This window comes from Gossypium hirsutum, chromosome A05 (assembly GCF_007990345.1).
Source record: "Gossypium hirsutum isolate 1008001.06 chromosome A05, Gossypium_hirsutum_v2.1, whole genome shotgun sequence".
NCBI lineage: Eukaryota > Viridiplantae > Streptophyta > Magnoliopsida > Malvales > Malvaceae > Gossypium > Gossypium hirsutum.
Genome location: NC_053428.1, coordinates 110,554,877 through 110,577,803, shown reverse-complemented (window position 1 = coordinate 110,577,803; position 22,927 = coordinate 110,554,877). Strand labels below are relative to the sequence as shown.

At 29.4% G+C, this 22,927-nt stretch overlaps 1 protein-coding gene and 1 long non-coding RNA gene across 2 annotated transcripts; one reads left to right on the top strand and one right to left on the bottom strand.

Annotated features, from left to right (window-relative positions):
* Nucleotides 1-1,245: 1,245 nt before the first annotated feature.
* On the top strand, nt 1,246-3,970 carry LOC107903027 (uncharacterized). Its single transcript, XR_001685681.2, has 3 exons — nt 1,246-1,357; nt 2,553-2,637; nt 3,715-3,970. It is a non-coding gene; the product is annotated as an uncharacterized lncRNA (long non-coding RNA).
* A 14,655-nt stretch (nt 3,971-18,625) lies between these two features.
* LOC107904267 (auxin response factor 18) lies at nt 18,626-21,799 on the bottom strand. Its single transcript, XM_016830577.2, has 4 exons — nt 21,398-21,799; nt 20,040-21,186; nt 19,049-19,926; nt 18,626-18,964 (listed from the first exon to the last, which is right to left on the bottom strand). The coding sequence occupies exons 2-4, from the start codon at nt 21,114-21,116 to the stop codon at nt 18,895-18,897; spliced, it is 2,025 nt and encodes a 674-aa protein (XP_016686066.2). The 5' UTR covers nt 21,117-21,186; nt 21,398-21,799; the 3' UTR covers nt 18,626-18,894.
* Between the last annotated feature and the right edge of the window lie 1,128 nt (nt 21,800-22,927).

Here is a 22,927-nt window from a genome sequence, read left to right as displayed (position 1 = left end):
TTTACCTTTACTAATTTAAATTTAAAAAAATTTAAAGGGCCTAAATGAGAAAAATTCCTTTTTAAGGGGGCGGGGCCCTGCCACTATCTAGTTTCGCCTCTAAATCTCATTATAAATTTTTATCATATATCTGTTTCTTTTATACTATTCCTAAAATTATCTATAACTTTTATCAACCCTTAAATACGAGAATAATACGTTTTTAAAAATGAGATTTAATATTTTTAAATATATTTTTTTTTCTAAAACAATAATTTTTCAAATTATTTTACGTGTGTTTCAGTGACTTTGTTGGCTATGATGATGTGTAAAAAAGGACGGTGTTGGATAGATACATCAATGTGGAGTTTTAAAAGCCTATGAATGGCAATGAATTTTATTGGTGAGCAAAGGGTATGAATTAAAAGAGGGAGGGAGTGATTGTGTGCATTTAAGTTTTGAAAAGAGAAGTAGTTTGAAGTTAGGCCAAATTCTAACTCGTGACTTACTAAGTTCAATATTTGAATTAATGTAAAAAAATGGTAAACTATCAAATTAGTCATTTTTGTTTGTTTCGGGTTATATTTTGGTCACTTATATTTGAAATGTTACGTTTTAGTCACTTACGTTAACGTGTTGTAACATTTTAGTTATTGAGCCATTAATTATCGTTAACAGTGTAAAGGTAAGCTGACGTGGCACGTTAAATTATCATTTCAGAAAAAAATTTTAGGTTAAATTATACAATTGGTCCCCATATTTTTTCGTTTTGAGCAATTTAAAAATTTTTATGTTCTTTTAACTTTCCTTTTTTTTCATTTTCTTCTACTTCTCCCTCTACTTTTCTCCTTTCCCCGTCTCTTTTAACGTGGTTTTTTCTATATTTTTTATTTGTTAAAACTTGTGATAGCCCTAATGTGACCCTAGTCGGAAAGTGGTTTCGGGACCACAAAATCGAGTCATAAAAATAATTAACTGTTATTTTCTATGTTTATTGTGCATGAACATACATATGTGAAAATTTCATACTTTAATTTTGTCAATTGTATATGAAATTATTAAATAGGACTTATGTGAGAAAAATGAAAAGTGATAGGCAAATTTTTAAGATGGTATATAATGAAGGTATTAAAAGGAAGGGTTTTGCATGTCAAATTAACCATTTTGTTGTTAGTGGCCGGCCATGTTGTAAGTTAGTATAAAATATATGAATTTTATTTTAGCATTCTCCATTATTAAATGGCTTTAAAATATAGAATAATAATAGTTAAAGTAAGGAAATGGGTGAAAGAAACAAGTCTTTATTCTTGTTTCTTCTTGGCCGATTCTAAGAGGGAAAAAGGGAGCAACCATTCGGTGATTCTAAGCCATAAATAAGGTGAGAAATTCATGTTAGCTTATGGATTTTTAGCATATTTTAAGTTAGATATTAAGTTCATTACATAGCCCATGACAAAATTTTTAGTTTTATGGTGTCTTGAGCATTCGGCCATGGGGGAAAATGATAGGGGATAGATTGATGTTTTAAGGTTTAATAGAGTTTAAGCTAGTAAATACTTAATTTTTGGTATTTATATGTGAAAGAGATGAACTTGAAATTTTTGAATTTACATGAATAAATCTTTTGGTTTGTCTTAGTGTTAAATTGAAGGGAATGCCGTGGGTGCTTGAATGTACTAACTAGATATTGTTTTATATACATCTCTCAATAGGTTCGGCTTTGTGAATGACTTTAGGGGATTAAACCTTGAATGATGTTATGTATAGGTTTCGGCTATGAATCTTTGTGTTTAATTTCTTTATATGTTGATTGTTCAAATTGAAAAAGGGATGTTAGTTATGTTATAACATTTGCTTAATAATGAAAGGACATGAGCTTAAAGCTTGAGTAGCATTCGGTATTAGAGTAAGTTAAAATTTGTTAGAAAATAACTCCCAAGTTAGTGAATTTTAAGAAAGGGATTTAGGTTGTATATATATATATGTATGCGTGTTTATATTGAATTAAGAGGTTGTGTTAGCCAATTGAGGGTTTCAGCTATAATGTTAAAATAAACTAGTGTGAATATTTGAGTGTGATATACAAAATTTAGTTGAGTTGAGAAACGATTTCTCGAATGTCTAAAATAATATTCAGCTTAGGCTTGTAAACATGTCTAGTCGGTGTTAAATGTTTTAATTAGGAAAGGTTATAAATTGAGTTTAGTGTTCAAGGAATATTTGGTTGGACACCTAGTGCCGAATGTGTTCAAACGCAACTTACCAAGTACATAAATATGATAATGCTATAATGGTAGACTTAATTGGATTTCGGCATTTTGAGTGATGCATTTGACTCTTGTGTCGATTTGGGACAATATGTGTATTATGTGAAACTAAATGATGTCTATGAAATTCGAATATGCAAGGTATTAAGCTAGTATTATGTTCGATAGTGCATGAGTAGAGCATATGTATAATGCTTGAATAACTAGTTAATAAAATCATTCGCACTTAATTGTATAATATACATGTATTTAATCGAATAGCTAATTTGATAAGTTATTAAATAAGATCTATTTGTTTGAATCAAGCTCAAGAGCTAAGAGGGTCAAAATCAGATAAAGGGAAAGAAAAAGCAATCGAGTAGTCTATCCGCAACTATTCAAAATATCCGAGGTAAGTTTTAAGTATCTTCCTTTAGTATATAATTAATGACGCCATTATAAGAGTATATTATATAAATTCAATCTTTGACTTATACTTGAACTAAAATGTATAATGGATAATGCATGTATATGTCTTTTAGACTGATGGTCACTTTGAATTTAAGATTTAATGAAAAATAGAGTGAGTAATATAAGAAGATAACCATTGAGTTGAAATGTGATTGATGAAGTGCAATTTGAATTGGTATTCGAATGTAATACGATGGCTAAGATGTGTCAAAGTATGATCATAATTAAATGTGCTAGAATTATATCCGGACTTCAGGTCCACAGGCAATGTGCTGGAATTATATCCGGACTTCAGGTCCGCAGGCAATGTGCTGGAATTATATCTGGACTTCAGGTCCGCAGGCAATGTGCTGGAATTATATCCGGACTTCAGGTCCGCAGGAAATGTGCTAGAATTATATCTGGACTTCAGGTCCGCAGGCAATGTGCTGGAATTATATCCGGACTTCAGGTCCGCAGGCTATGTGCTGGAATTATATCCGGGCCTAAAGTCCCGAAGACTTTGTGCTAGTGACTGGACTTGAGTTTTAGCCTAGCAGGCTTAACTTGATAATTCGAGTAAGGTTATGAATTAAATGGACGGGATGACTGCTATTAATTATGTACTATACAGTATGAAAATCAGGTACGTAATTCGTACACATAAGTGAAACCACCTTTAGATTGAAGTATCTTTAACAAGGAATGGAATATACATATGTGTGTATAGATATATGTATGGATGAATACCGAATCTATGAATATGAGAATAACCATTTCGGATGATGTCTTTATTTATATGAAAGTATACGATTATATTAATTATATAATCCATGTTGATGATCGAGGTTTAGGTCGTAAATTTCTTTGTGTTGGCATATATATAAATATGTGTTTTCGGGCAAGGGGTATAAACTTGATTTCGAGTTTATTATTTCGTAATGTTGATTTACATGTTAAGTTTTTATCTGTTCGAATTACTTAAGACTTACTAAGCTTCATTATGCTCACTTTGTTGCCTTGATTCCTTGTTTTATAGATCTTATTCGTTAGCTATCGTTCTCGGGAGTTTCAAAGTCGAAGTCATCCGCATTATCTAAGCTCATTCGGTACTTTTGTAGCTGAACTTTGTTAATGGCATGTATAGGACTGACTTTTGTTGTTAATTAAGTATCTTTTTGGTATTGTATATTCGTATAGCCATGCGAAAATGGCTTGTTAAGTTATTGTACATATTTCATATAGTTAATGTGTATGTGTCGTTGATATTCAATTAATGTTTTAAATGTTTTTGATATGAGTTGAACTTAGAAATTATTCTATAGTGTTAAATGAGATTTCGTGCTTATTTTTTAATACTTCTTAATCCCTCCGGCAACGGGTATGGGTTAGGGGTGTTACAAAACTAGTCCCTATACTTTTATTTTTTTTGAACAATTTAATTTTTGTTCCTTTTTTTTTTCATTTTCTTCTTCCTTTTTATTTTTCTCTCTTCTCAAATTCTTCACTACAAAAACATCATCTTTGTCCACTAAATAAACCAAGTCCTTGTTTCTTTCACATGATTCCTAAATTGAATTTCACTGAAAACTGAATATTAATAATTCATAATCAAATCTCGATTTGAATATAACCTAATTTTGAAACTAAAATAGTATCTAACTAATCAATATAAAAACCATATCATTAATCAAATCTAAACATAAATTGAATTCTTTATATTTAAAACAATTTTTTTCGTTTCCAAACTTTTACAGAATCGTGTAGATTATTTATTTTCTTTTATTTTATTTTCTATCGAATAAAATTAAGCAAACGATAAAATTGATCTAAACCTTCTTGGATATATATCCATAAAAGTCATTCTTCATAATACATTTTTTAAGGGTACCTCAATACTCAAGGGTGCAAAGTTTAGTGCATGATCAAATCACCACAAAATTTATGTGTTGTTTGTCAGGAGAAAAGTAATGTAAAGTATAGTGCATAGACCTTAACACCCATAGGCGTCAAGTTCAAGCTAGTCAACTTTGACTAGGGTATTTATTTGTCTGTTGGCCCAATCAAATCATTCAACATAAGGAGCTTGAGACTTATAGGTAATGGCTGATCAGAACAAGGCTTTTCTTTTCAAGGTCAGCTTTGGTCTAATATTGAATTCGAAGGCATACTAGTTGCGAGTGCTACGGGGCAAGTACAAGTTGCCTGATCTTATGTTGATACTCCTTCCCAAAATGGTGTAGCTAAAAGAAAAAAAAATACACCTTTTTGAAGTAGCTAGAAATCTTCTTTTCAAATGAGTGTTCCTAAATGTTTCTGGGATGATATCATTTCAATAGCCTTTTTTCTTAATAAGCGTATGGTGACATTCCTTACCATATCCTCTTTCCTTCAAAACATTTGTTTCCTATTGAGCCCAAGATATTTTGTAACATTTATTGTGTTCGTGATGTTCTTCCAGAAGTCATAAAATTGGACCCAAAGTCTCTTAAAGGTGTGTTTCTTGGTTATTATCAACTTAAAAGGGGTTATAAATGTTCTCCTAATTTTAAGAGGGATCTTGTAGCTATTGATGTCACCTTTATTGAAAACACACATTTTTTCCCTGTGTCGTCTATTTATAATACTTCCCCAGAAGATGATGTTATGTTATTTGATACTGTAAATTATCCTGCCAATTCCTTTGAAATAGGTATACTAGAAGATGCAACAACTCAACCACCAATCATTCATGTTTGTTCAAGACAAAAAGATCCTCTAGACACATGTCCGACACCAGTCTCCTTGTCAAAAAAAATTATTCCTAGTCAAGCCGATCCTAGTATCAACATTCCCATTGCCCTTTGAAAAGGTAAACGACAATGTACTTATCTTATATCTTCTTTTTTATATTATGATCATTTATCTCATGTGATTAAATCTTTCATTGCTTTATTGGACTCTATTTAATTCCTTAAAACTTTAGGGAGGCTTTATCTCATCCTAGCTAGTGAGATGCAATGATAGAGGAGATTACTGCTATAGAATGTAATGGAACTTAGGAACTAGTTAGTTTTCCTATGGGAAAAATGGCTATTGAATCTAAATGGGTGTTGACAGTCAAACTTAATCTTGATGGATTAGCTACCCAACTAAAAAGCCCGACTTGTTGGTAAAGGATATGCTCAGACCTATGGGGTTGATTACTTGGATACTCTCTACAATGGATAAGATGGCTTCTGCCTATTTGTTCATTTCTATGGCGGCTACATATGGGTGGCCTTTGGACCAACTTGATATAAAAAATGTCTTTTTGCATAGTGGTCTACAGACTTGATCATGGGTCAAGCCGAATCAATGCCAAAATTTTGGTCCGTTTTCTAGGCTCGAGCCCGACTGGCCCGAAAAATGAGCCTAAATTTTTTTCAAGCCCAACCCAGATAAAAATGCTAAACTCGAGCACTACACGACTCACCCATATTAAAAAATTTTATATTATTTTTATATAAAAATAAATTTAAAAAATATAATACATTAAATACACTAAAATCATTAAAATAATTATTTCCCAACAAATTGAAAATATATTAAAAAAAGTATTTATACGTAATAACACTATTATAATTGTAACTTAGCAAACAAATACATCTAAAATAATAGCAAAATTAATAATAATAATAAAATAGTTATATAATATTTAAACAATAACAACAAAATAGTAGCAATATAATAGCAAAACAATAGCAAAAAAAATTTTAAGCAATTTGGGCCGAGCTTGGGCCAAAATATTCTTACTCGAGGTCCGACCCATTCAGAAAACGGACCTTATTTTTTCTCCAAGCATATATTTTTGCCCAAACCCTCCCACTTTTCGGGCCAACCTTCGAGCCTAGGAAGTGGCCCAACCCATAATCAAATCTAGGTCTACAACAAGAAGTTTATATAGAGCAACCACCTAGTTTTGTTGCTTAATGAGAGAGAGCGGAGGTGTTTCATCTTCAATAATCTTTGTATGTCTTGAAATCGAGCCTATGAGCATGGTTTGGATGTTTTAGTGAGGTGATTCAAGATTTTGGTTTATAGAAGAGTAGTTGAGATAACTCGTTTTCTACAAACACTTGGAGGCAAGCATGATTCTTCTAATAGTTTATGTTGATGATATTTTTATTATTGGGAGTGATGATGCAGGCATTCTTTCTGCGAAATCGTTCCTTCATACTTGATTTCAAACGAAAGTTTTAGGCAGTTCGAATATTTCCTTAGAGCTAAAGTTACTAGGAGTAAAAAAGGTATTTTCTTGTCTCATAGGAAACATACACTTGACTTACTTGAAGAAATTGGAAAGTTGAAATATAAATCATGTAACACGCTGATGGATTCTGATTTGCAACTTATGAAGGGAGATAGTGATCCCTTTGAAGATCTTGAGAGGTATAGGGGACTAGTTGGGAAACTAAATTAATTATCTTAGAGTTACACATCCTGATATTGCATATTCTGTAAGTGTTGTGAGTCAATTCACGTCTTTACCAATGGTTAAACATTGGGAAAGGTTAGAACAAGTCTTATGTTACCTAAAGGGGGCTCCAGGTCGTGGTCTTTTATATTAGAATTATGGGCACACATAAATCGAATGCTTTACAAATGCAGATTGGGCTGGACCAAAGATGGATATGAGGTCAACTATAGGTTATTGTGTATTTTTAGGAAGGAATTTAATTTCTTGGAAAAGCAAGAAGCAAAGTGTAGTTTCACGATCTAGTGGAGAATCTAAATACAAAGCTATAACACAATTTGTGTGAGATTATATGGTTACAGCAATTATTGAATGAATTGCATTTCAAAATGTTGTTACCCACAAAATTATGCTGTGACAATTAAGTTGCTCATCATATATCTTCTAACCTAGTACTTCATGAGCAAACCAAGCATATTGAAGTCGATTGCCATTTCATTTGTGAAAAGATTCGACGAAAATTTATATCAATTGGCTACGTCAAAACGAGAGATCAATTAGGATATATCTTTACGAAATCTCTTACTGGACTTCAAATTGATTATATTTGTAACAACCTGGGTGTGATTAATATCTATACTCCAGCTTGAGGAGTGTTAAGGAATATGTAGATATGTAATTAGTTGATTACTAGGAATTTAATTTTATTCTCTTTTATTTACTTTCCTTATAGAGTAGTTCTATCATGTATATATGTATTGTTCGATGGTGTATAATACATAAAATTTTATTCTCTCTTCCTCGCGTTCTGCCATTTCTCTTCTAATATTTCGTACAAATCGTAATTTTTATTATATTAAAATAGAAATAAAAAATTGTTTTATCCATCTTAATATTTTAACCTAAATAATTAAATCACATTAACTATTTAGACAAACTATCAACATTATAGAGAGATAAATTATCCAAATTAAGATAAATAATTAAAATTTAAATTTAAATATAAGTAGGTACTTATGCTCTGCTTCGCCTAGGATTTAACAATAAATTATAAATAAATTTAATTTATAACTATACCAAATTATTATTTTTTATATTTTATGTTAATAAGTTTATAGTTATTTGACCAATTATGGTAAATTATGTAAAATAAGAATTATATTAAAATACAATAAAATGAGGATTTTCTTTTATACAATTCCTACTACTATTATGTAATATATTCATTTAAAAATAAAGTAAAAATAATTATGTAATAGAATATTTTCCTTTAGATTGAGTTATTATGAAAAAAGTGTTTAAATATATTAAAAATAAATAATTATGAATCATGAAAAAAATCATTTTTTTATAAATTAAATTAGAAGAGTATATAATAAAAAAATAGATGTATATATTGTTATTTAAAAATAATTCATAAAAGATTCATTTGCTCAAGTTAGGCTTGTTCATGGACTGAGCTACTCGCTTAGGCTCGAAGGTCCATGCGAAATTTAGAAGGGTTTGGGCAAAAATATTAAGCCCAAAAAATGGGTTTGAGTAAAATATTAGGCTTGTTTAAAATATGGGCAGGGCTCAGGCTTGAATATTCAATACCCAAGCCCAGTCCGGCCCAATCCGTTTTTAAGTTTATAATATTTTATATTATGTAATTTATAACATATTAAAAAAAACATATACTAAATACATAATACTATTGTAATTTAAACATTAAAATAATGTTAAGATGACTATATAAAAATTTTCAATAAATAAAATTATTAATATTAAAATAACATAAAATAAATAGTTTTAAAAATTATTTAAAATATAATATAAGCGAGCTTTAAATGAACTTGAGTTAGTGTTTTACAAATATGAGTAGGTTTGGATAAAATTTTAGGCTTATATTTTAGGTCGGGCCAGGCTTGAGCAAGCATAAAGTATGTTAATATCATGCTTAGGCCCGGCTCGGCTTGATCCAACCAATGAGCACCTCTAGCTTAAACCCGTTAAAATAGGTCATTAAATTTGCAACTAATGAGTATGATAATTGATGTGGACACTCTTTTCATGTAGTAGTTATAGATTTAAGAGGTCTTTGTTTTTCAAAAATAACTCGAATAAATTAATTATTTACGAAAATAACCTATTTGTATAACCATATATGAAAATGATCCGTTTTGAACAGTGAATTTCAATGCCGTCGTTGCTATTAGTGACACCACCCTTAATAATGGGCCAATCATTGGCTGGATTTTAAAAAAGAAAAATAATTCTATTGGGTGTCTCCGTTGTCATTGGCGGCACCGGACTAAAGTGTGATTATATAAAACGTTTAGGGACCTAACGAAGCAATTACCCTTTTTTAGATTAGATAAAAAATTCTGCCAACGTTACTACTAACCCCACCAATTAAATGCTTTTAAACCTTTTGTCTATTTACATGTTAAGTTTATCCTCTTTTAAAATTAAATTTAAATATCCCCTAAAAATATAAGAATAACAAAAATAAATCATTTTCATTTTTTTTTATTTTTTAAAAATAATATTACTTGAGGGATATATTTGGATAATTTAAATAAGAATTTTGTATAATTTTTTATGTTTATTGTTTTTAAAAAAGTTTTGAAAAGTGTTTTTTTTATTCTTATATTTTTAAAGAGCTATTTAAATTTAATTTCAAAAGGGAATAGAACCTAACATGCAAATAAACCAAAAAATTAAAAGCATTTAATTGGGTGCAGCCACACCACCTTTTTTAATCCAAATCTAAAAAGAGTAACTGCTTCATCAGGTCTTTGAACATTTTATATAATCACACTTCAGTCTGGTGCCGTTAATGGCAACGACAACACCCAAACAATTATTATTTTTTAAACCAGCAAATGATTAGCCCATTATGAAGGGTGGTGCTACCAATAACACCGGTGACACCAAAATTCACTATTCAAAACGAGTTATTTTCGTATATAATTTTGTAAGTAGATTATTTTTATAAATAATTATTTCATTTCAATTATTTCTGAAAGAAAGAAAAAAACCATTTAAGAGGGGTAGCTGGTGAGTGCCAACTAACACTTGTTTCTATTATTTTTATTTTCCATCACTGAAAGGTCCCAATGACAATAGGGCACTATACCGTAACAATAAGTGTTGACAGGGGAAAACAAAATTTGAGAAAATCAAAAATTCATTCCATTAATTTTTTTATTAGGTTTGTTTCATAAGTTAATGAACATTAATTTAATTAAAAATTAAAAATTTTATTATAAAAATATTTACATCTTTCAATAATTTTATAACTTTTTAAGAATTAAATAATTTAATTTACAAAATTTTAAAAAATATAAAAAAATAGATAAGTGATAAATTTGGGAGTTTTAAAATTCTTAGTCATGGGTTTGATTTTTTATGTTGATTTGATATTATATGAATCCGTGTAGAAGCTACGAGTTTAGAACATAAATATGTGTTTAAAATAACATATAATAAATAATGAAGAATATGATTTTGAACTAATTAATAATAACAAATGAAATATGAACGATATTAAAATGAAAAAATAGATTAAATTGTGTATAAAACAAAATTTAAACAAAAAATACATCAGATTAAAAATAGTAAATACATGCAATCGTTTATCATGGTATTGTCATCAATCCTGTGTTGGTGTTAACTTAATTTGTTACTCCAACTCAATCAACAACATTATTAATATATATATATATATATATATATAACAATTTTATATAACAAATATACTTATTAAAATTTCATATAAAAACTAAAAATTGGTTTTGTTCAAATGGTAAAGGAAAATTGTTTACGTGTATAGTGTTATTGGTTCAAATTTCATTGTGAACAAAATAAAACATTAGCTGAGTGGTAAATTAAAGATTTTACCAATGCAACTGGCATGATTTCAAATCCCACCATATGCATATTTTTATTTTTTTAATAAAAAGATTAAAATACCCTCTAATAATATAACTTTTTTAATTGAGAAAAGTTATTTTCGTAATTTTTCTAATCGATTTGGTATCTAGTTAACTTTGTTACAAAGTTGTTAGTGAAATTAACAGTAATGTAAATATAAAATCTGAAAAACAAAAATTGGAAATAAATCGAAGACATTTTGCGTCACCCAATCATGCAGGTGCAACCCCTACCCAAGAGGGAGAACATTAGCTTTGTCATTCAATAACCATTAAGTTGGTTCATACATATAAACATATTCCACATTTGATATTTAATCAATGTAGGACTAAGCTTTCCATTTTCCTTAACATAATTCACAAGTGGCTTACTTTGAGCATTAATTTCTCATTCATCACTCAACCATTTTGAGCATATAATATACCGATTGTAAATGTATCATGGGGTAAAATATAAAACTATTATTTTATTATTCAAACCTCCACCTTTACTAATCAAGAATATGCCTCAAAGCTTCCAAAAATCTATTTTTTCCGACAAACTTGTGACACTAACTCAATCAGGAACTTAAATAATAGTATACATTTATAAATATATATATAACAATTTTATATAACAAATATACTCGTTAAAATTTCATATAAAAATAAAAAATTGCTTTAGTTCAAGTGGTAAAAGAAAAAAAAATTATATGATGAGTAATGTCATTTATGAATTTCAAAAGGTTAAATCTTTCAAACAATTTTATAAACTTATTACATCAAGTTTGGAGGCTTTGACACATTTCTAAAATCATTTTAGATCATTTTGAAGGGGTTTAGACATGCTTAAAACATAAATCAAACTTTGAGATACTTGCATAGCTTTTTAAAGTGAACTTGAATGAGAAAAATGTTAAATCCAAAGTAAAAATTCAACCATCCATTTTCAAACATTTTCCTAACATTTTTGAGCCCTTAAAAGTTATTTTAGACCTTCCCCCAAAGCCTTATTACTAAATGAGTATGTTTGAGCATCATTCACAACCATTTCGGGGCCTAAAAACACATGTTTAGAAGTGCGGGTAGGAATGTCTTAAGACATAATATCCCTAAACTATTTTTTTGACAAATTTAATGGTTGTGCCTCGAGACACTGGGCTCTATATCTTGAAACATTGGACCACTAAAGCAAAATTTGAGTATTTTGACCAATGTATCTCTAGACATCAGTACCATGTCTCGATACCCAAAGGCAGAGAATAAAAAATACAAGTTGAAAACACATAAAAACCATCCAAAAACATCAACTTATGATATCAATAGTGCTCGTTTAAGCATACAATATTTAAATGTGTTAAAATCAATTTATAAATCAAGGCTAACTCAAGCATTCAAATGGTTTCAATTGATATTTGATCCCATACAAATCCAAACAATTACAAAATCTTATAATAGCCTAGGTTTATACATACATGCTAAAATAGAAGCAACAATTATAACCAACATAGATACATTACAACCTCAAAATCTAATATGGTAATGCGATACTCCCGAGCCAAAATCACAAGCTTCTTGACAAGTCCATAACCTACGCATTTAAGCAGCTAACGCATGAGCTTGATGAGCTCAATAAGTACATAAGGATAATTGTATCAATCCTATCCTGTTATTAGTGTTGATCCCTTACGAATATTGTTCCAGAGTTTACTCATTTTACATTTTAGTATTACTAATGTATTCATTTATTATTATTGAGGGCTCAAATTATGTGGCGCCCCAAACCCGGCCGGGATAGTTCGATTCGAATTTCGAATGTCACGTTAACCACCGAAGTGACTCTCCGTACCGGTCAACCAACACACCAATCTAAAAAATGCTTAAATAAGTAAATCCAACAATCCTAAAACCTGCTTCGGTCATCATAATACAACGAAAAGTACCAGGGGTAAAATTGTCATTTTTAAAAAATGTAAAATTGAAATACGTAAACCATAAATTTGGACCAACCAATGTCCTGAGCATTTTATTTTAAAGCATTTGTAATAATCATTTCATACATATAAGGATCATATTCTAATTCATTTTATACAATTTATAATAAATTTTCAAAGTTGAAACATGAGAAACTACTAACACTTTGACCCTAACACGCTAAAATAAATTTGTCTCGTTTTAAAAAATTCCGACACAAATTTCATTTGTTCTAATAAAAATTAGAATTATCAAGATTTTCGGCATATATGGCTCAACTTTTAATTAAATTTCTAAATTTTTTAGTAAATTTTCAAAGTTACATGTGACATCGTACAACCAACTTGATTGTCAAATCCGAATGTGTGACATCACATTACGTTACTAAAGCAACTCATATCAAACACACACAACATTCCATATAATTAAATCTCATAAATACGCTTCAAACATAATCTAATTGAGTTGTTATGACTATAGAAGAATCGATACACATAAAAAAAAAATAAACATCAATGGCTAGAGGTTAAATTTCCATTCATCTTTTAGTTAATTTTTAATGTTTTAATATTTATGAGCATGTTTATATTTTGCATAAATTATTTAGAGATATCTAATATCATTTATAGATTTTCTAACAATTGATACTACAGACATTAATTTGTAATACATTTTAAATCATTAAATTTAACCTCAACTTTCAAATTTATCATAAACTTTCAATTTAATCAAATTACATAATTACGTAATTTTTTCAAAATTTGGCCTGTTTATATAATTTTTTTAAAAAAATCAACATTTATGAGTATTTAAATTTCTTTTGTGTTTGTTAATAAATTAGGCTTATGTATAAATTATTTAAATTAGGATTTTTTTTCAAAGTTTATTATTAAAAAAACATTTAAAATTTGCAATTGCGTGCGAATCAACCCATAATTAATTAAATAATGATTTCTAATTTAGTGGTGATTAACATTAAGTTTCTTAACAATTAAAACAAAAATAAGAAGGGTAAGGATCAAACTGAAAAAAAGTTGTAAAGCTTAAGGGGTTAAATTTGAAATTGTACCTAATATTTTAACATAGTTAACCGTAAAAGTTAATGGAGGGACTGGAAATGAGCAAATCAAAAAGTAAAGGAACCAATCTTAAGCAAATAAAAGTAGAGTGACTAAAACTACACAAATCAATAAGTGCAGGGACTATCCTCGAAGTTTAACCTCATATTAATTAGTGGGGCAAGTGGCGATGGTTAATGGTTTCATTTTCAAGCTTTGTAGAACTCCAATAAGAGCTTGGGCTTGTGGATGATTGATGAGAAATGTATTTGGGTCATTTAGGATGTATTCCTTACTTCGAATCCAATTAGGGCCTACATTAGTAAATTTTATTTTATAGATCATTCTCACCATATTATTTATAGTTATTTTTTAATTATTTTATGGCATTTCAATAAATTTTTTTATATTATTGACACATAATTTTGATATTTTTTTATCTTAAACCCAAACTTAGAATCTCGAACCCTAAACATCAAGCCTTGAACCTTAAACAAATTTAAGTTCGGGCTTGGGGTTTGGGTTTGGAGTTCAAGTTTAGGGTTCAGAATTTAATATTCAAGTAAAAAACTTATCAATATTATGTATCAATGACACAGAAAAAATTACTGAAATGTCATTAAATAATTAGAAGTGGACTATAGATGATGTGGTGGGAATTATCCATAAAATAATTTCTCCTACATTAGTATTTGAATTTGGTAACTTTTTTCAATTTTGGTTCATATAATGACGTAACACTAGAGATTGTCACACCATCACCTAAATTTTTTTATAAAAAAATAGTCATTTATAGGTGATTATATGACATAATATTAAAATATCACGTCATCACTTAAATTAAAATTAATTATTCAAATTTATCATACTAAAGTGTCTTTTTCTTTCTTTCTTATTTTGTTTTGAATTTTTTTCAAATATATATATATGGTGTAACAAGATTTTAATTAATTTTTTAATTTAACTCATACAATTTCACTCAATTCGATTTGAATTTCATTTAAGTTGATTCAATTAAAAAAAATCCAAATCGAGTTAAAATAATAAAATAAGACTCAACAACTCGATTAACTTAAAATTTTTCATTCGATTCGACTTGATTCAATCCAACCCTAAACCCAACCACAACTTCTAAAACCTAAATCTATTAAAGAAATTTAATTGGTTCAAATCTTGATGGTCTAATTGTGTTTTCCAATACCATCTTTGGTTATTTAAGTGCATAGGAAACAAGTTGTACATTTTTGTATTCCCATGTCTCAATTAGTATACTATAATTTTCTTGGGATTTGACCATTACACTATAATATATAATATATAATTTAAATATTTTTTATGTAATATTTTCACTTAATATATTAATATATTAAAATTTAAAAATATATAAATTATTATATTAAAATATTTATTAAATAAAACTTTTGAAGACAAAATAATAATAATAATAATAAGAGCTTAAACACTAGTTAATAAAAATTCTAAAACTATTCCTTGGATCAATGTCACATTCAATACTCTGTCCACCTAATAAAAAACTGTTGACATATTATTTTCTGAAAAAAAATAAAAATTAAAAAATTATTTATCGATGTTATCCTCAATCGTGAGTTAGTGTCGAGTTAACTTGTGACATCGACTTAATTAACAATACTATTAATACTAGCAATAGATGAAGATAATAAAATACATTTAAATGAAGCTTTGGTTGTGTTGTAAATTTAAGTTTTTATCAGTTTAATTAGTATATTTTATTTTTATTGATTTTTTGTTAAGATGAAAAGACTAAAATACCCTCAAATAATATTAATTTATTTTAATTACTGAATCATATTTTTGTAATTTTCCTAATCGAGTTGATTTTCGCTTAGCTAATAACACGAACTCAAGTAAGAGCTTATAATAATAGTATTTTTGACACAATATTTAGAATTACTTATAGTTTCTCTCAACCTATAAATAGAAGGATAATGCGTTTCAACACACTCAAATTCCCCGTCTTCCCAATCGAACTAATACCTAATCGACTCCAATTTAATACGTTGAATTGGGTTAAATTTTAAAATATCTTATACGTGAGAAAAAGAAGAGAAGATGAAAGAGAAAAAGAGAAATTGGAGATAATAAAAGAGGTGGGGCCAGCATTCCTTGACTCACGAATCTTTGTCTGCCTTGTGCACTGGAAAACGCCTGTTACTATTTCAATGTCTGAATCAAACCTTAGCTGGTTTAACCAATTTGTTTTTATTATATCAATTTTTTTTTTCAGATAAAATATTTCATTTATAATAAATTATAAAAATATAATTTATAATAAATTATTTTTTAAATAGATTTCGATAATATCTATTCTTTTTATAAGAATATGTTTAAAATTATTTATAGTTTTCTTATATTAATAATAATGTACATAGACTTAATCTATTTTTTAAATAATTAATCTTATTTAATTTTTTTGAATGAAAAATATAAAATGGTGGATGTTGACTTTGGTTAAAAAAGGATATTTATTGAAGATCCCAAGGAGATTAAAGGTGACATCCAATCCCAATGCCTAGAGACCCGGCAAAGGCAAAGGCAAAGGCAAAGGCAACACACACCTTCTTCATCTCTGTCTGTGTCATCATCTCAACAGAAATTCCGCAGAATCTTGATGCATGCTTGCTTTTGTTTCACTATCAATTTCAAGCCCACTACTGCCTCCCTTCTTCGGTCAAACTTCAGATCCAACTTTTACTCCCATCATTGTTGTGATGTATGATTGTGTGAGTAAAATTTAATTCGATTTAAAAAAATTTAAAAAATAAATTTAATTTTTAAGTTAATTAAATCGAATTATTCGAGTTGATTTAAATTAAAATTTACAATTTGAATATCAAATTAATATAAATACTATTTTGGTCTCTGTTAATTTTAAAAATGAGCAAATTGATCTCTCTCAATAAAAATTAAAAAAAAATTAAAATAAATTTTAAAATTCAAAATATTTATAAAAATTCCAAAATTTATTTTTTAAAAAAAATTATAAAAAATTTTAAAAAAAATTCAAAGAATATATAAAGAAAGTTAAAATTTTCTCAAATAATATTTTTGAGGCATAAATAAGTTAATTAACGATTCAAGTTTATCATACTAAGTATCTTTATTATTATATGTTTTCAAATTTATATGCTCCAACATGAAATTAATTATATTCTAACAAGATTTTTAATTTGACATGTTTAATTTTTTTAAATTTAACTCGAACAGTTTCACTCGATTCGACTTGACTAAAATTTCGTTTCACTCGACTCAATTCGAAAAATTCAAATTAAGTTAAGATGATAAAATATGACTTATGAACTTGATTAACTAAAAAAAATTCACTCGATTCAGTCGAACACTCATATTTATATTTAGGTGTAAAAATCGCCACTTACAAATATACCTCAATTAAATTTTATTAAGCTTGAAATAACTGAGTCATATGAGTTCAAATTATAAAAATTTTGATATATTCGAGATATATATTTAGCCATTTGAGTTTGTTCAATTAGGTTTAGTTAAGCTTATTTATTTAGTAAAGAAATTTAGTCCTTCCATTATTTATGCTTTACCTTAGTTCAAATTCAAATTTGAGATTTTCAATATTATTTATAAATAAAAAAATTTGACTAGCCACAAATATTTAAATTCAATTCTGCCAAATTTGACTCGATAATAATCTAACTAAATATGAGTTTTTGTCTTCAAGTCAAACTCAAATAGTTCAAAAGTCTCATTTACACCTCGAATTTTGACACAACAAAATATAATCTCAACTAATACAACATTTATTCATGCAAAAATTTTCCAAATTAGTTCTTATATATATATATATATATTATAGATTAAGATTTTAATAATTTATTTTATATTTAATTTACCTGGCTGAAAAAAATGGACCCAACTTGAACGTAAGCAGTGGCAAAATTAGGGGCTAGCAGAGTCTTAACCTTGGTTCTTAAAATAGAAAATTTTTACTTATGTTTTTTTTATAATTTATAAAATTTTAAATTAATAATGATAAAATTATACTTTTACCATTTAAAAAAAATAAAATAAAAATTAATTTAATTCTTTAAAATTTATAAAAATATAGAATATTAAAATAATAAAATTATATTTTTTATTATCAAAAAAATATAAAATTTAATTTTTACCCAAAATTTTTTTCTAACTTCGTACGTGAACGCAAGAAAACCCACCTACTCCTATATTCTCCACCATAAACATAAAACATTTCAGGATTCAATTTTGGTTGACTCTAAACACATTTTCCTTTGTTGGTATAAAAACACTTTAGGATAATGATATGACAAAAAGACGAATTTAATGAAATGGATTTCAAGTCTGATAATGAATAAAGATTTGACCTTTTTTTTGCGGTGGTTGGAAAGTTATTTCAAAATGTAAGACCACCCTGATTTTAAGGATGCTTTTGTCTGATTCTACCACCACCATGCCTACCTCATCATCTTTCAATTTTTTTTCCATGAAACGAGCAACATGCATTTATTCCGATTCACCATGTCTTCTTAGAAGTTCGAACTTAAATTTCCTCAATCAATGTTAAAGAAAAGTTCTCTTCATTTCTTAGTCTGATACAAAGGCATAACTAGGAAACAATTATTGAGCAAGTTGTAGGCCTAAACTCCGTAAGGAGTAAAATGGCCGCCATTTCAGTCATAAGCTTACAGTTAGGATAAAAAGAAATGTGGTTTACAAGTAACCCAAAAATGGGTGAGAAGTGAAACCTTCCCACAACTACCCAAAAAGAAATGAAATGAAAATCAAAACCAAGGGTTTGAAACTGTACAATTAGCGAAAATATGCAATCTCTATCTTCCCATGTTGTCACTGCCTGAATCTGTAAGAACGGTCAGCCTCCTTGCTGTCTTCAAAAACTCACTGCAACATTGAAAGCATTAAGTAAACAAAATGATTGACCTTTGAAAAATTAAAAAGCAAACGATCCCAAGGAACCATTGGTACCTGAAGGGCTCATCTCCCGTGTGCTTAACAGAAGCAGCAGCATCTCGGTAGAACATGTTTCTCAGCATATCTGAACTTTCTACGCGAAACATGTTGGCTAGCTTGCCGTGCAGCTCTTCATATGATCTGAGAGCTGAAAGATCTAGGGTTCTTCCCACATTCTCTGATTCCGTGAAGACTTGGCTATGACCAGTCTCCAACCCCATGTTGGTTTTTGGGAGCTCTTTGTACCAAGGAGACCCTTCATCTGAAGAATTTTCACGAGCATTTTGATGTAATGCAGATCCAGAGGCATCGGAAGAAATCACAGTCTTCTCTGTATTCCCGTTGGATGAACTGTTTCCAATTGTATCTGAGCAGCTCTGAGAAACCTGCTGCTCACAGAAAATGAGTTGACCAAACAATAAGATATGGGGTGTCTTTATTTCATTGCTTTCTTTTAAACTTTGGGTAAGATTTCCCATTGTATGCGAGGAAGAAATATTCCTATTGTTTCCATAGTCACTGGAGTGTCCCATAGGAGGGATAGTATGACCAAGCTGATTAAAACCATGTGGAAAGAGGCCCGACTGCAGCTTGCTGGAACGGACATCTGATGAAGATAATCCAAACGGTGCATGCCTGGCTCCCTGTATGCCTCCAGGAATGTTGTTTGTAATGCAACATGCGGGGCTGCTGGACCTGAAAGTGCTGTCAGAAAAAGATGGCACTGGAATTTGGCCAAGTAAAGACAAATCAGGGTGTTGCGTAAGCCGCATCCTTTTCCTTGGGGGCGAGAAAGGATTAAGATGGATGGCTGGTATGTTTGTCACCAATTCAACCAACCATGGGCTAACACACTTCACATCGTGTAGTAAATCTGGCTCATCCCATGCCACCTGAAAAAATATGTTAATTCGAGAAAAAATTATTAGAAGCAAATCTAAGAGCAGAATATAAGGTAAATTGCAAATCAATGACAATATAAAGTTATGAGAAATACTGGATATACCTGAAGAAGGCGCCATGGAGAATTAGGCCAACGGATGGGATCAACGACCTGAGCGGTAGATATTGTTCCCATAAACCAGCTAATCCGTGAGGAGTCCTCGGTTTCAAAAGCCATTTTGAACCTCATCCCAGGATACCAGTGGGTTTGCATTGCAGCTCTAACTGATGAGGCCTTCACACAGAACTCAGGAGTGCTTGCTCGTGGATAGTAAACAACCTCAAAGGGTTGCCCATTGGCGGCACGACTCACAGCTTCAATCACATTCTCGGGCCTTATTCTTCCCCTCAGATCCCCATTCGAATCATTCTTCATCGATTTACTCTCCCCCTCCCTCAAGAGTGGAGAATAACCAGAGCTTCCATCCGCCAAATTCCAACTAGAAGGATAATCATGTCCACTTCCAATACCTCTCTTCACCCTACGGATTCCCACACAGATATCTCCATTCTCTGCTCGAAGAAAGACAATCGAATCACCAGCCACAAGCTTCTTATGATTCACAAAATTACTCCACCCCGTCGTCAAAAGATGCCGGCGAGGTGTTCCCCTATATATATGCCTAAATTTCCAAATATTACCATGTACATCCTTTGCATGAATGGTCTGAACAGGGGGTTCAGCACTATAATCCAACCTAGGAAATATAGTCTCTGCACAATACCGGGGAACTGAGAAACCCCCACCATTATTAGCATCGGATTGAGTCAATGTCTTAGCAAAAGAAGGTGGTTTTTCAAGATTCTCCATCCCGATATTTCCATCAAAACCATCTTCATACCCAAAATCATTCTCTCTCAAAGGAACCAGCATAATTTTAGCATAAACCTCATCAGTTTCAGGATCTGCCATAAACTTAATGGCCGAAATTCTACATAGGATGAGTGAAGGAATTAAAAGACTCCCAAAATCTACATTCCTATTGGCATGTTCAGTATGACCTTGAGGGAAATAGAACACCTTGGAGTTCACCGCTGGCATTTGCACCATATTACCAGCACAAGCATGCCATAGTTGAGGATCTAAGCATTTTTCTGATGTCTTAACCACTTCTTTCCTACAATCCATTACTGTTATCATTGTTTTCCCAATTCTTGAGGTCTAAACCATACAGATAACTACCCTTCCTCTTTTTCCTCACTTGATTATTCTGCTAACACATGAAATTGGAAATATATCTTAAGCACACAATCAATTAGACAGATAAATTAGAAGATAGAACAAAATCCGCTCCCCCCCCCCTCCCCCAAAACAAAAAAGAAAACACCATAGCTATATACAATCATATTTTCCACACACACCCCAAAAAAAAAATCAAAGAATTCACTTAAAAGGGAGAAGGAAAGAGTAAAAGACCTTACCTTTAAATAAAAGGAGATAATTTTTCCACCAAAAGGAAGAAACCCAGATTACAATGAACAAAAAGAAGCAGAAACAATGCAAGAATCTCAACCCTTTTAAGGCCAAAACAAGAAAGGAAAATGAAAGATATAAAAATTCAAAGACTTCGAGAATGAAGAGAAACAAAGTTTGAGAAAGGAAAGGAAAGGAAAATGAAAAACCAGGTCGTTATGGGAAATTGAATAGAAAATGAAAGTTTTAAAGAGGAAAGAAAATGATGGAGAAAGAGATTTTAACTGGAAAGATTTTGTGTTGTTTGCCGACCAGAGGACTGTGCAGTGACAATATATACAATATTTACACGCATATATTGTTTCTTTTTCCTTTAAAAAATAAAAGAAATTATTGGGATGAGAATGGAGGACAAAAATGGTTTTTTCAACACTATTTATTAATGGACCGGATTACTCGTCCAGATTCAAATGTCTGTTCGAAATTTAGGGGAGATTGAATAAAACTATTATACTTGAAAAATGAGTCTTAGTAAAAGAGTTAGGCTCGTTTAAAATATTAATTAAGCTTGAGTTTGAATATTTAAGGTCTGAATTTGACTGCTCATTATTAAATTTATAATATTATATTATATTATGTTATTTATATCTTATTAAAAAATAAACATATACTAAATATATAATATTACTTTAATGTAAACATTAAAAATAATGTTAAAAGTTATATAAAATTAAAATAAAATAATATAAAAGTAAAAATAAAATGAGATTGGATTAAACCTTTACAAATATGAATAGATTTAAACAAAATTTTAGACTATTATTTTGAGTCGAGTCGAGCTTGACAAACATGAAATATATAAATATTTTCTATGTCCGGTCCGAACTCAACTTAACCCAGAGGCAACTTAATTCATGAGTAAAAAGGGAAACATATATCCTTAATAAATAAATGGGACTATAATAGTCATTTTGTTAGATTTGTGAGTATAAAAATATTATAAATTTATAAAAAAAATATATAAAATAAAATATAATTTATTTTTGGTTAAAATTGTAAAACTGACATTATAAAAACTATGATAATTTTATATGAATTTTTTTGTTATTTTATAATTAAGTTAAAATCTGGTTGATGGGTGATACTGATTTAATCAAATACTCAATATATAGTATAAATAAAATTATAAAAAATAATATAAAAATAAAATGTGACTTTCTTTAAAATGGTAAAATTAAGATCGTAACACAATATGATGTTTGGGTTCAAATCTCATAATTTCCATTTTATATGGGTTTTTAGTTATTTTAAAGCTAAGTTAAAATTCGATTGATGACGATATTGATCTAATCAAATGATTCTCATTTTGTATGAGTTTTGTATGAATAATACACTTTTAACGCACTCGAATCTATGTCTTGTACTGATAATAATATCGATACTAATCTAATTAATACTCAATCAGAAATAAATAAATAAAAAACATTTTAGAAGGGTTATAAAACATAAAATATAAGTCAACTAAGAGGCAAAATCAG

Excerpts from the sequence above, each read along its gene's own strand:
- LOC107904267 (XM_016830577.2), bottom strand. The coding sequence starts at position 21,116 with ATGATAACAGTAATGGATTGTAGGAAAGAAGTGGTTAAGACATCAGAA. Across the intron at positions 19,927-20,039 it reads CTCCATGGCGCCTTCTTCAG|GTGGCATGGGATGAGCCAGA; the intron begins GTATATCCAGTA and ends ATATTTTTTCAG. Across the intron at positions 18,965-19,048 it reads ACGGGAGATGAGCCCTTCAG|TGAGTTTTTGAAGACAGCAA; the intron begins GTACCAATGGTT and ends TCAATGTTGCAG.